At 28.6% G+C, this 12,489-nt stretch overlaps 1 protein-coding gene across 1 annotated transcript; it reads left to right on the top strand.

Moving 5' to 3' along the window:
• The first annotated feature begins 1,023 nt into the window (after positions 1–1,023).
• On the top strand, positions 1,024–9,786 carry LOC130803240 (uncharacterized). Its single transcript, XM_057667418.1, has 4 exons — positions 1,024–1,689; positions 2,729–2,911; positions 5,498–5,899; positions 8,687–9,786. Exons 1-4 carry the CDS (start codon positions 1,369–1,371, stop codon positions 9,605–9,607), a joined length of 1,827 nt encoding a protein of 608 aa, XP_057523401.1. The 5' UTR covers positions 1,024–1,368; the 3' UTR covers positions 9,608–9,786.
• The last annotated feature ends 2,703 nt before the right edge of the window (positions 9,787–12,489 follow it).

Raw genomic sequence — 12,489 nt, 5'->3', positions numbered from 1 at the left:
CATATTTACTACTATCTCGATTTTTTTTAATTTGTAATTTTAAATTTGTAAAACTCATATATTTTAATTGTAAACAGATAAATTTAGAAAAACAGAGAGTATATAATTGCAAATGCTCCCTTTTTTCTAATTAAATCTTTTATTTGGTTTAAATTCAATTTTAAGAAAAAGGAAAATAGACCACATTTTCACATGCAAGGAGAACGTAAGAAAAAAATAATAATTTATTATAATTGTGTAAATAGTTAGATTTAATAAAGGCATAAATAAAAAAATTATTAAATAAAAAATAAAACATTTAATATAAATGTAACAAAATTGAACATAACAATTATTACGTTTATTTAGAACCATAAAATGTAGGAGTAGTATAAATAACGCTACACACGCTGTCTACCTGCCACATAAATAGATGGACACATATTACTATATCAGCATAATATGGTTCTTCAAGTTACGAACGCATAAAAGTCTTAAGGGTTGTAAACACTAGCAAAGTTTAGTTTAATTGTTTTAAATAATTTAAATTAAAAAAATAGGCATAATAGTTGCAAGTTCGCGAGAGTTCAAGCATGTTAAGAAAGTAGGTGTACATAAGTATAAAATATATTTTAGTTTATTTTAGCTAAAAAAAAAAATTTTGTTTTAAAAGCTATATTATTTCCTAGATTTTATTTGATATCTAGAAAAGTAAATTAAATCCATGTGAATGAAAGTTTTGCGTAAAGTAGATTTAATTATACATATTTTCAGTTGATTTTAGATCATTTTAACTCGAATTCTATCAATAAGTAGATTTAGTAAAAACAAAATATCAATATTGAGTTAGCCCATTTTCAATTGATCTTATAGATCAATATTGAGATTTTTTACATGTGAGATCAAGTTTTTGTACCTTTAATAATGGGTATGCATTTACTTATAAATTTATAATACTTAATATGATTTTCATGTCAAAATAAAATATAAAAAAAACACTAGAATCATGTTTTAAAATATTACTTAATTGGAGCATATTCCTAGATGGTTCAATTGAACTTTTCATCAAAACAAACAAAAGAAGGCAATGAAAAGGCCAAAATAAATAGATTTAGAATATGATGAAAAAGAAGACCATCTCATTTTTAAAATCTTAGCTCTCACAAATCACATCAGTATTTCCGAAACGCGCCATTACAAGTTAACAATTTTCCCTCTAAACTTCCCAAATCTCAAAACCATCAACAACCTTTTTTTACACCATTCCCATTTCCCAATTTATTCAATATCATTTCCAATTTTCCATCAAAGACAGGCTAATTCAATTCTCGCTATCCCTCCCCTCAATCATCTACCCTATACTATTATTTTTGAATTTGTATAGAAAAAATGACAATATGGTCAGGAAAAAGCTCAACAAAGAAAATCCAAGTAACAGTGAAGGGATTAAAGCTTGAAGGATTAGAATATGAAGGGCAAGAAAAAGTGAAAATGGCAATTGAAGTTAAATGGGAAGGAGGTTCGAAATCTGGGTTTTCATCATTTTATAAGAAATCTCAAAGTTTAATTACTAATGAGATTGAGATTCATAAATTGGGTGGACTCATTGAATGGAACAATGAGTTTGATAATATTTGTAGTTTTTCAATCAATAATTATAAAAACCCCAATTCATTTGCTCCTTGGATTGTTTCATTCCATATACTTTATGTAAGTTTTTTAGTTGCTCTGTTTTTTATTTACTTAATTATGGTTTAATTTAAGTGTTTTAGGTTTTTTTAATAGATTAAATTAGTTAAATTTATAACTAATAAGCATCTTATTATTCTTTTTAAGTTTTACATTTAATTGTTTGTTTTGTTTATTCAAAATTAAAATGATTTATAGTCAAGATTACAAGAATCATGTGTTGATGTAGTGACGGATTACAACCTTTTCGGTCTTATCTTATCTGTATGAGATTATCCTTATTTCGGAAAACGTAATTCAAGATATGGGTTTGGTTTAGCTATTTGATTAAGCAACTTAATTGAAAATTAGCTACTTAACTATGGATTTAGATTTATAATCATGAATTCATTATAGGGCTCCTTCTATTTTGATCATTGCTAGAGCTTTAATGACTAATCTCTACAATTTATTTTATAAATTTTTTATAAAATGCAATAAAATATTATGTTATAATGGGTCGAATCGTTTTCATTGATTTTTTCCCCAAAATTTAGCTTGTTGTATCAATCAATATTTTCTTCATAAAAAAGGTAAGATTTTCCTTGATTTAAGGCATCTTTTACTAAGCTTACTATACAATATTTTGTTAATCAAATTTACATTACTTTTGCAATATAATTTGAGACAATTTTTTACCGTAATTATGGTAGATTATTATATTATTATCATTACAAATTTTCTAACATATGCATCTAATGTATAGATTTAGACAATAAATTTGGTAATTATTTAAAATTTAATAGATATATTCTAAAATAGGTAAATATAATAATATTTCAGATAATATTCTAAATAAAATTTTAACTAGTTACCAATTATATCAATTAACCTATGCACCTGTTGCTTAGGTTATGTTAGTTACGAACCTAAAATTTAATTACATTGTAGGCTGAGTGGAGGGGGAATAGGTGAAATCGAACTTTAAATTTTAAACCTACTAACAAATGGTACTTATCCAATTAAGACAACCCTATTCAAAATTATTAATTACTTGCTTTGCTAATGTATTAAATTGTAGGGGAAGAGCGAAGAATTGTCATCATCAACATCAACTTCATCATCATCAAGTTGTAAATTGCAAGTAATAGGGAAGACAAAGCTAAATTTAGGAGAATTAGCTTCAAAAATGGATGCACAAATTGTGCAAAAACTACCTATCTCTTTAGAGGTAGATGGATTCACTACAAATCTCTCTCTTCAAGTAAGTTACATCAATTACCTTTTTTCATTGTTTCCTTAAATGTTACATTAATACATTCATTAATATTAGCTAAAATCTTTTTAAAACTTAAGCTAAAACAATAATTATAAAAAAGGTAAAGATGAAGTACATTCATTGTATTCCGCACAAGGTAGGGTTCAGGTGGAATTTTTTTTTTCTTGAAAGATACAGATAAATCATACATATTTTCTTCAAGAAGGGAATAAAGAGGATGCACACAGTCAAAAAACCCTCAGCTGATTTATTAATTTCACAAAAACAATAATTTTAACATATATTATTTAGATTTTCAGTAACTTTTCTTTTTAGTTAATTTATCAATTTCGATCATACTTCATCAAAAAATATATAAATTTCAAATCATATTTAAGATGTCATTTTCACAAGGTAAAGGCCACATTGCTAAGTCTATCAACCCTAAGTTATTTTTCAAAAAAAAGTTCTAGAAAAAATATTTAGATATGCCTTGATGAACAATGAAAACAACTAATTAAAGAAAGAAGGAAAAGGTCAACATAGATTCTCAATAGAAAACCATTATTGTAGATTTAGAATAAGTTCATGTGAGGGTAGACAATTGGTTGTTTGGTCAATGATTTCTCATGCCAACCTCAATTGACAAATTCCATGCACTCAACATCTTAGACCTTTAGATATATAATACTCCCTCCTATTCAGCTGAACTGTCCCATTTGACTTTTCATACTTGCCGAGGCAACATTTTAACTCTTAATATCTCAAATTATGCTTAATTAAAAATTATAAAAAGTTGATATTAATAATCCTTGTATTGAGACGAATCAAACAAGATCCCATATGACTATGTTTTAACTTATAGATTAAGAGTAAAATACAAATTAAGAGTGATAAGTGAATAGTGCCAAAAAAAAAATGGGACAATTCAGCTGAATAGGAGGTAGTATAAATTTATAATAATTAGTAACAATGTGCTTATATATTTAATTGTTTGATTTATATATTCGGTGAGCTTAATTTATATTTATATTAAATAGTATGAACACTAAACCTTTTATTTAATCAAGTAATATATACATTTAATTAACTAGGGTTGGTACTCAAATGTGATAACAATGTACATATAATTTGTATCAAGAAACCAAAAAGTTATTTGACCACAAAATAATCGGAAACTTAGACGTCTCTTGAGGAAGATAAAAGGCACAATTTTATTCTACAAGTATTATAGTATAAATTAGTTTCATCTTTATTTTTTCTAAAAAATAACTTGCTAGATCAGATTTATGTTTAGCTTAGTTAGTTATATGAAAATTTTATTTTTATGAGATCTCAGGTTTGAATTAAGGAAAGATATTTGTCTATTTATTGGTCCTTAGGCTAGGATTCTTAGAAACATTGGGAATGTCACCTCTTATTAACAAGGTGGAGCCGATTAATTCTCATTTGGTTGGGTTTGATTATTCGTGGTTCTTTGTTGTAGAGTCACGAAACAAAAATTTACCTAAATGCACGGTTTGAAAGGCTAATGGTTGTGAATTCCATCGTTATCAAAAACTCACACTAAGTTTTGTTACTATTTTGCAAAATTATGTCAAAATACAATACCGCCCATCAAGTTATCAAAAGTTGATCCGATTAACAAAATCAAATATAATCCGACTTGACCCAACCCAGAATAAACCGGTGTATAAAATCAAATAAACTTACTTAGAATAAAAAACTTGCCAAAGATTATAATAATTAAGTAGAAAAGATTTATCATCACAATCAACCAATTATATGCTTTAACTTTTATTTGCATAATGTCAAAATATGTACACATTAAATTGTAATGTGAAAAAAACTTATGTTAATAAATTTTAATAATAGCGCTTTATTTTTTTTAAAAAAATACTTGGTCCATGGCAAACTTTAACATCGGCCTAAAGCGAATTAAAACAAAATCAATGATGTCAATGAATTAAGTTTTGTTATAAAATATATCAAATAGTAAGACTTAAACCTAAGACAGTGCAACCACACGCTAATATTTTAATCAACTTAACCAATACACTTATCAACATATTTAGAAATATAACTTATTAAATGCTATCAGTTGACAGTATTGAACTATACTACATTCGCCCTTGACAATGGCCGACATGTACAAAATTTTTTATGTCATTATACAAAATTAAAATATTGTTTAATATTTTATAATAGATAGATGTAATACATAAAAATAAAAATATTGTTTAATATTTTATAATAGATTTTACAATGGCAAAATCAGAATAAAATCAAATAATGTTGATAATATAAAAAGATGTGCTTAACTAATAAGGTTGAACCTAAATCAATATTGTCACACATCAAAGCACGTACCAACTTAATTAACAAATGTATAGTATATTAGTATCTCTAAATATATAAAGTAGTATATTATTGTTATACAAAAGTTAAACCCTGTCAATTAACAGTATTGACTGAGCATAGTTCCACTCATAATAGGTAAAACCGTAAAAGTATACTTTCCCCTTTTATCTTCTAATTTTGGGATAAAAATTGTTGTTTCTAACGTATACTTCTAAATGTACGTTGATACAGGTAGTTGTTAGTTTCGTTGAAATTCGGAATAATACTTCCCACTCGCGCACACTATCTCATGACTCGTTAAAAATCGTTCCGAACCCAAGTGACTCAGTGAGTGTGCTAAGGAGATCCACTAGTCAAGTTATAGGACAAGAGAAACCCAAGAAAAACAAGACTCGGTTATTTGGGAAGCAGTTGAGTTTAAGGAAATTTAGTGAGTCATCAACTACATTTAACTCGGAGAGTGAATATGTAGTTGTAGCATCAAGTAGCAAAAATGGCGAGTCCAACTCAATAACCGAGTCAAAAAGCTCAACCAGCTCGGAAACTCAGTTGGATTTGGTTAAAAAAGGTGGATTTTGGAAATGGAAGAGAAGAAAATCCATGAAGAAAGTAGACAAGGTTGAATCTAACATGGTAAGTACACCTTAATAATTTTTTAAGTCCAATTTAATTTATTTATAAATTTTAAAATTTAGCCATAAATTAACGTAAATTACTATTTGAAATCTTTTAGTTTTAACGGTCATATTTAATAAATCATTAGACACGTAAAGTCAATGTATCCATAAACTTTGCACGTACATTTTTTTTAAGTATAATTGACACTTTTTAAAGTTAGTGCCATAAGATTTTATAATTTGTTGTTAACGTATATTTTTTTCATTTTAAAATACTCACTATATTATCGTTATTGACACTATTCATTGTTTAAGCTTATTTTATATATTGCAGTTAATGTATAAGAAAAAATATAGTCAGATAAGATCTTGTTTGAATCGTCTAATCACATAATTTTATAATATTAACTTTTTATAATTTTTAAATGTGTATAGTTTAATATAAAAATAATTAAAATAACACATTAAATTCCGTAATATTGTGAAACGCATAAAGTATTGCTTGTAGTATATCTAAGAGAATAGAGTTTATTTTAATAAGACTATACATAATATTATTATTGAGAAATGAGAACACATTGACCACCAAAATATAGTTACAATGATGGGAATAGAATATTGTTGACATTGATATCAACAACCATAGTTGATTGATGAAGTCCAAAAGTGGTTACACCTTGAAAAAATAATGGCAAAACTAAACTAATATCATGCTTTTTGAGACCATTTCTCACTTTATCCATTGTCTTCCTACTTGCTTGTCTCTATAACTTTTTTTTAATTATCAATGTTACGAGGGTTGAATCGACTTGATTGTTATTCTTTTATGTTATAATTTGTACTGATCTAAATTTAAATCTCTTAGTTCATCTAAAAAAAATCTAAATCTCCTAGAAATAATCAAAGTCATGTATTACAAAATCGGATGGTGAATGGCATGAAATACGACTTGAATGAAATGAAATGATAGTATGAACTTATTTCTAAGTAAATTAAGTCCTTGATAGTTATATATCATCTAACATTGAATCAATTATTCCTACCTTTTTGTGGTGTGAAACCATTAATGTGGTAGGTTAGATAATAACCGATAAATTTATTATTGGGTTTTACGCAACAAGATCCATATATGAAGAGAGTTGAATGCACATAAACTCGATGAGATTCCATCTTAAAATCAATTGGTATTAAAAAAATAGTCTATCAAGTACTCCCTCCGTTCTTTTTTGATCTTTCACTTTGGGTTTTTCACACATATTAAGGAAAATAGAGTTTTTGGGTTGTAGTGGATATTATTTTAATTAAATAGTAGTGTGAAGTAATGATTGTATTAGAAGTATGAGGTTGTAGTGGGTATTATTTTAATTAAAGAGTAGTATGAAGTAATGATTGTATTGAAAGTATAAGAGAGAAAATAATTATAAATAAAAGAAAATGGGTACATTAAAAGAAAAGAGGGTTTTAAGGGGTAAAAGTGAGATAAAAACTTTCTAAAAATAAAAAGTATTCTAAAGTAGAAGAATTTATGAAACTATCCGCTATAATAAGATGGAAAAATTTAAAAGAATAAAAGAAATATATATATAATAATAATTCTCTCTAATTATTCGACGTGAGATCACATCCAAAAATAAAGGGTATAGTTTTACAAGTATATAATTCTAAATATTCTACCTTTTACTAATTATTACTCTTCCATCATAATCTAGCAAAAAAATGTTTTCATATATCCTCAAGATAAGCTTCATGAGGGGCCAAATTTTCAAATTATGAGAGACAATCAATGGGGCCCATAAAAACAAGACTGAGAAATGAAAATGGAGGGGCCGTTAGTGTTTATAAACACAAAAACAGCAATGTAGGAGGGTCCCACACATTTTTTCTTGTGGAGGGGCATTAACATTATAAAGGACACAAATGGTTGGGAAATTATCCAGTTTTTAGGGAGATGCATGCTCCCTACTTTTTAAGGTTATGGGGTCATTTGTCAATTATGGATCCCCACTTTTTCTCATTTTTAGTTTTTGGGATGGTTTTTTTTGGGTCTTTTTGAGTGGAGAGTAGGAATCATATTTCCAAGGATATGGTATTATTTTTGCTTGCACATGTGTTTGAACATTTGAAATCATGGTTTTGTAAATGTAGGATTCACCCATTTTGTGTATTTGAGTTAATTAGTAGCAAGTCGCAACTATTATTTCTTAAGCAAAGAGATTTTTTGGTTGCATTTTTCTTTATAGTTATGGATTATCGTTTTTCTTCCCTTCCTAAATCCTGATTATAGTTCCTATAAGCGAAATATACTGAATACAATGACGATGATGAAATATATTTTTTTTCATTAACATGTCAAAATTCTCTCTTATGTGTGTTGCTTTAGTTCAAAGAAAGGATTTTTGTTTGGCGAAGTTAGAACTTTAATTAAATAGTCGTTTTGCAAAGGAGAATGAGAATTTGAAAACTCACATAATCCTCCATACCATATCTTACTCCCTCTTATTTAGAAACAAATGATAAATAACGTCGAAAAATGGAACACATAAGCTAAATAAGAGAGAGTATATACTAATGTTAGATACATCTTCCGTCCCTTCGAGTATGACACAGTTATTTCAAAATACTCAAAGCATTGATTTTCAAAGTGCGTCAAACTCAAAAGGGACGAAGAAAGTACCATGTATATTAGGTACCATCCCGCCTCAATAGTAGTCACTTAATCACTTTAGGAAATGTAGTTCTGTTCATAAAAAATTGTGACAAAAGTCGAGCAAGTCAACTAAAAGTTTAAACTAAGTCATTACAGGAAGCAAAGAAGTCCAATAATCGTAGTAGTTGGGAGACAAGAGAATTGGTCAGCAGAGATGGGAAAACAAAGCTCAAGGCTAGTATGTTCTTTGCCTCATTCGACCAGCGCAGCGAGAAGGCTGCAGGGCAGAGTGCGTGTGCAGCAATCGTAGCAGTCATCGCACATTGGCTTCAACTCTATCCGGACATGATATTCACCGCGTCTGAGTTTGATCGTCTCATAACCGAGGGCTCCTCAGAGTGGAGAAAACTATGCACCAATCAGTCAGACAACATAGAATTTCACCCTGATCAACATTTTGATCTCGAAACCATCCTAAGAGCTGAACTTCGCCCCTTAGCAGTCCTCCCAAACAATGCTAGAATCGGGTTTTTCCACCCTAATGAGTTTGATCACCTAAAAGATGCGACCTCGTTCGATGAAATTTGGAACGAAATCAACACAAATGTAAATGAGTTCGAGCCAAGAGTATACATTGTAAGATGGAATGAGCATTTCTTTATATTGAAAGTGGAAGATAACGCAAACTACATAATCGATTCCCTAGGAGAACGACTCTATGAAGGGTGCAACCAAGCATACGTGCTAAAATTTGACAATTCTAGTATGATTTACGAGAAGGTGGAGGAGGCGAAAGTGGAAGGTAAGGCGGAGAAATGCGAAGATAAGATGATATGTCGAGGAAAAGAGTGTTGTAGGGAGTACATGAAAAGGTTTTTAGCAGCAATTCCATTAAGAGAGCTAAAAGAAGATAAGGCTAAAGGGAAAAGTATAGATGCTATTTTGTTGTGTAAAAGGTTGCAAATTGATTTTCATCTTAGCTCACATTCATCCAGTGCTAATACTTCTATTACAGCTTCTCCTGATCCTGAATCACACTACACTATTGGTGATAATGATGAATTTGCACAAATTTAGATTAGTTTGCGATTTTGTATAGATTTTTTATTAAATGATTGGTCAGAATTTTAGGCTATGATTACAAAAAATAATGTTTTTTATCTATATAATTCGAAAAGTTTAATATTGATACTCTTATCGTCTTAAATTATGTTACATTGATTGTAAAGCAAAGAATTGAGAAGATTTCATGAGAATATTTCAAACATTTTTGATGCATTATGAGTTTATTTTTAAGAAGAAATGCAACACATTTATAAAGTGTGAGATTAAATCTATTTTAAAGACAATTTAAGGATCGAGAGTCTGTTGTAAAATGTTACTTTAATTTATTAAATAAACAATAAAATAAAGTTAAAAGTTTGTAGTAGAAAACAAATTACATATGACAATCTAGAACTATGCTTATGTATACCACCGAGAACTCCGAGAAACCGATCTTCAATCCCGAACAAAGTAACTAGAAGATTTTGTTTGAACTTGATTTTAATTCTAAGCGAGATGCTCTTTCCTAAAACATCATTTTCTCCCTACTACGGTGCTTGGGAATAAACCGAAAATATGTTATGAGAAACAAAGAATTACACTAAATTCCTAGCACACGAAATCTAGAATGATGTAAGAGAAACTTAAATGGAAGAAGATACAGAAGATTACAATCAAATATATAAAGTGCTAGAGAAGAAAATAAATCAGAAATTGCATATAGAAAATAACCACACAAGCCTTCTATATTTATAGAATAGGTTACACCTTTTCACGAAACAACACGTTACTCCATGAAACACAAGATTGATTCACGAACTAATGTCGTCTTTCAACCAAACCATCCCAAAATATTTGGTTAATATAATCATATTTAACTGTTGGTAGTTACATTAAAACTAACAAAAACGAATAAATTAACTTTGCAAAGAAAATTCGCAAAATAGAGCGAAACTGACGAGCCGCGACCTGCTGCTCCCACAAAACTCTAGCTTTTCCTTTCTTTCTCGCGATCCGCGAGTTGTTTCACGATCCGTGAATATTACTTTTTGCTCAAAACTGAAACTTTGCAACCTTGGATTATATTCAAATTAATTTATTTAAATTAATTATTTAATTTAATTAATTATAATTTTCGATGACCATTATACGCTCTAAATGACAATAGAGTCCCTTAATTCCCTTTGTGGTGATGCCTCTCAAGCTCTATCAGGCTCGGCTAGTTGAATTAGGTTTGGTGTAGGGGCGAAAGCACATTGTAGACTATGGGACCATTTGACCCCACTTAATTCATCCAATCCTTGAAAATATAGGTATTGTTATGGTATAAGAATGAAAAAATAAAATAATAAAGTAATAGTATTGTATCAAATTATTGACATAAATAATTGAAAAAGTATCTAAAATTGAAAATAGTATAAAGTAATACTGACTTTTTTATATTGAATAAATTATGATTTATGGGTAAATACAAATGACTACTTTTTTAAAAATTTGACGAAAATTTAAAGTTCTTAGTCAAATAGTACTTATTTAATAAGAGTATTTTTTTAGATTTATATATGCATCATATTTATTATGATTAATTGCAATGTTTTCAGTTATAACATTGACGACATTAACTCTTAACTTTTTAAATCCACAATTATAATATTTAGATCCGCCATTGATTTGGTGACCCATAAATAATCTTCACTCAATACGACGACACGATAATCATGAATCATGATGTTGTGGGATTAAATCTCCCCTCTAAGGACACTTTACAGATTCAGATTCTTCTATTTCTCTCCATAGTGACTACTGACTACTCTCAAGTGACAAGAGATCCAGCTTGTTAAATATACATTATTCATGCGACACAATGATAAAATAGATTTATATATTGAAATAACATAAAAGTGGATATAAAGCATTGATGTTTGAAAATAATTCATATGTCATTCCATATTAGAGAGTTTGATTATGTATTTGGTGGACTATTTTTACTGATAATTGATTTTAGAATGGAATCTCACTGGATTTATGTGAAATCAACTCTCTTTTAATGTGGGCTTTGTGCACAAGCTTATATTTATCATGGTATCAGAGTTGACGATTTCTGATCAACTAGAAACAAAAAAAATTTGCGGCTTTGAACAAAATGGTGTTCTCGCAAATGAAAATGGGTTCACATGTGAGTGGGAGTGTAGGAAAATAACCCACATGTGATCTCACATCGAAGAATTAGAGAGAGTTTGATTAACATAAATACTTGATGAGTTATTCCTCCAAATACCAATTGGTTTTAGGATGGAACCTTATCGGGTTCATGTTCAGTCAACTCTTCTCTAATGTGGATCTTGTGTATAATCCTATATTTATCAATAAGCGACTCTGTTTATTTATTGGTATTAAACGATGATAATGAGAATAATTTGTAGTGTAAATTTTCGCTATATATATCGTGTCATTCCCATTGTAAATAAACTTTAATTATAAAAAAACAATTTTAACAATTTTTCATCACTACCTAATATCACACTTTTATATAATCAAATGGTAAAACGTTGGATTATGAATGAAGACAATAACATTGTTGAAAGAGACTAAATATGAACTTTAAATTTGTCAAAAAATATTCATACTAAAACTAAAAAAGTTTTTTATTATCATTCTCATTATTTAATACATGCTATCAAATTGTGAGCATGTTTATTAGAGTATCAATCATTCAATTAACCACCCCTTTTATTTAAACCCAAAAAAGGGAACAAATGGAAGAATGTTTGAGGAAAATAATTATGTAAACCTTTCACCTTTCACCTTTCACCTTTCACTCATGTTGTTTCACTTTTGAATAGCATATTTAACCTTGAGCCTCCATTAAACTATAGATTTTCATAAAGTTAATGCATTATCAACAACATAAAATG

The sequence above is a fragment of the Amaranthus tricolor genome, chromosome 16, assembly GCF_026212465.1.
Source record: "Amaranthus tricolor cultivar Red isolate AtriRed21 chromosome 16, ASM2621246v1, whole genome shotgun sequence".
Lineage (NCBI taxonomy): Eukaryota > Viridiplantae > Streptophyta > Magnoliopsida > Caryophyllales > Amaranthaceae > Amaranthus > Amaranthus tricolor.
This window is presented reverse-complemented; position numbering and strand designations above follow the sequence as displayed.

Excerpts from the sequence above, each read along its gene's own strand:
- LOC130803240 (XM_057667418.1), top strand. The coding sequence starts at position 1,369 with ATGACAATATGGTCAGGAAAAAGCTCAACAAAGAAAATCCAAGTAACA. Across the intron at positions 2,912-5,497 it reads CTACAAATCTCTCTCTTCAA|GTAGTTGTTAGTTTCGTTGA; the intron begins GTAAGTTACATC and ends ACGTTGATACAG. Across the intron at positions 5,900-8,686 it reads ACAAGGTTGAATCTAACATG|GAAGCAAAGAAGTCCAATAA; the intron begins GTAAGTACACCT and ends AAGTCATTACAG.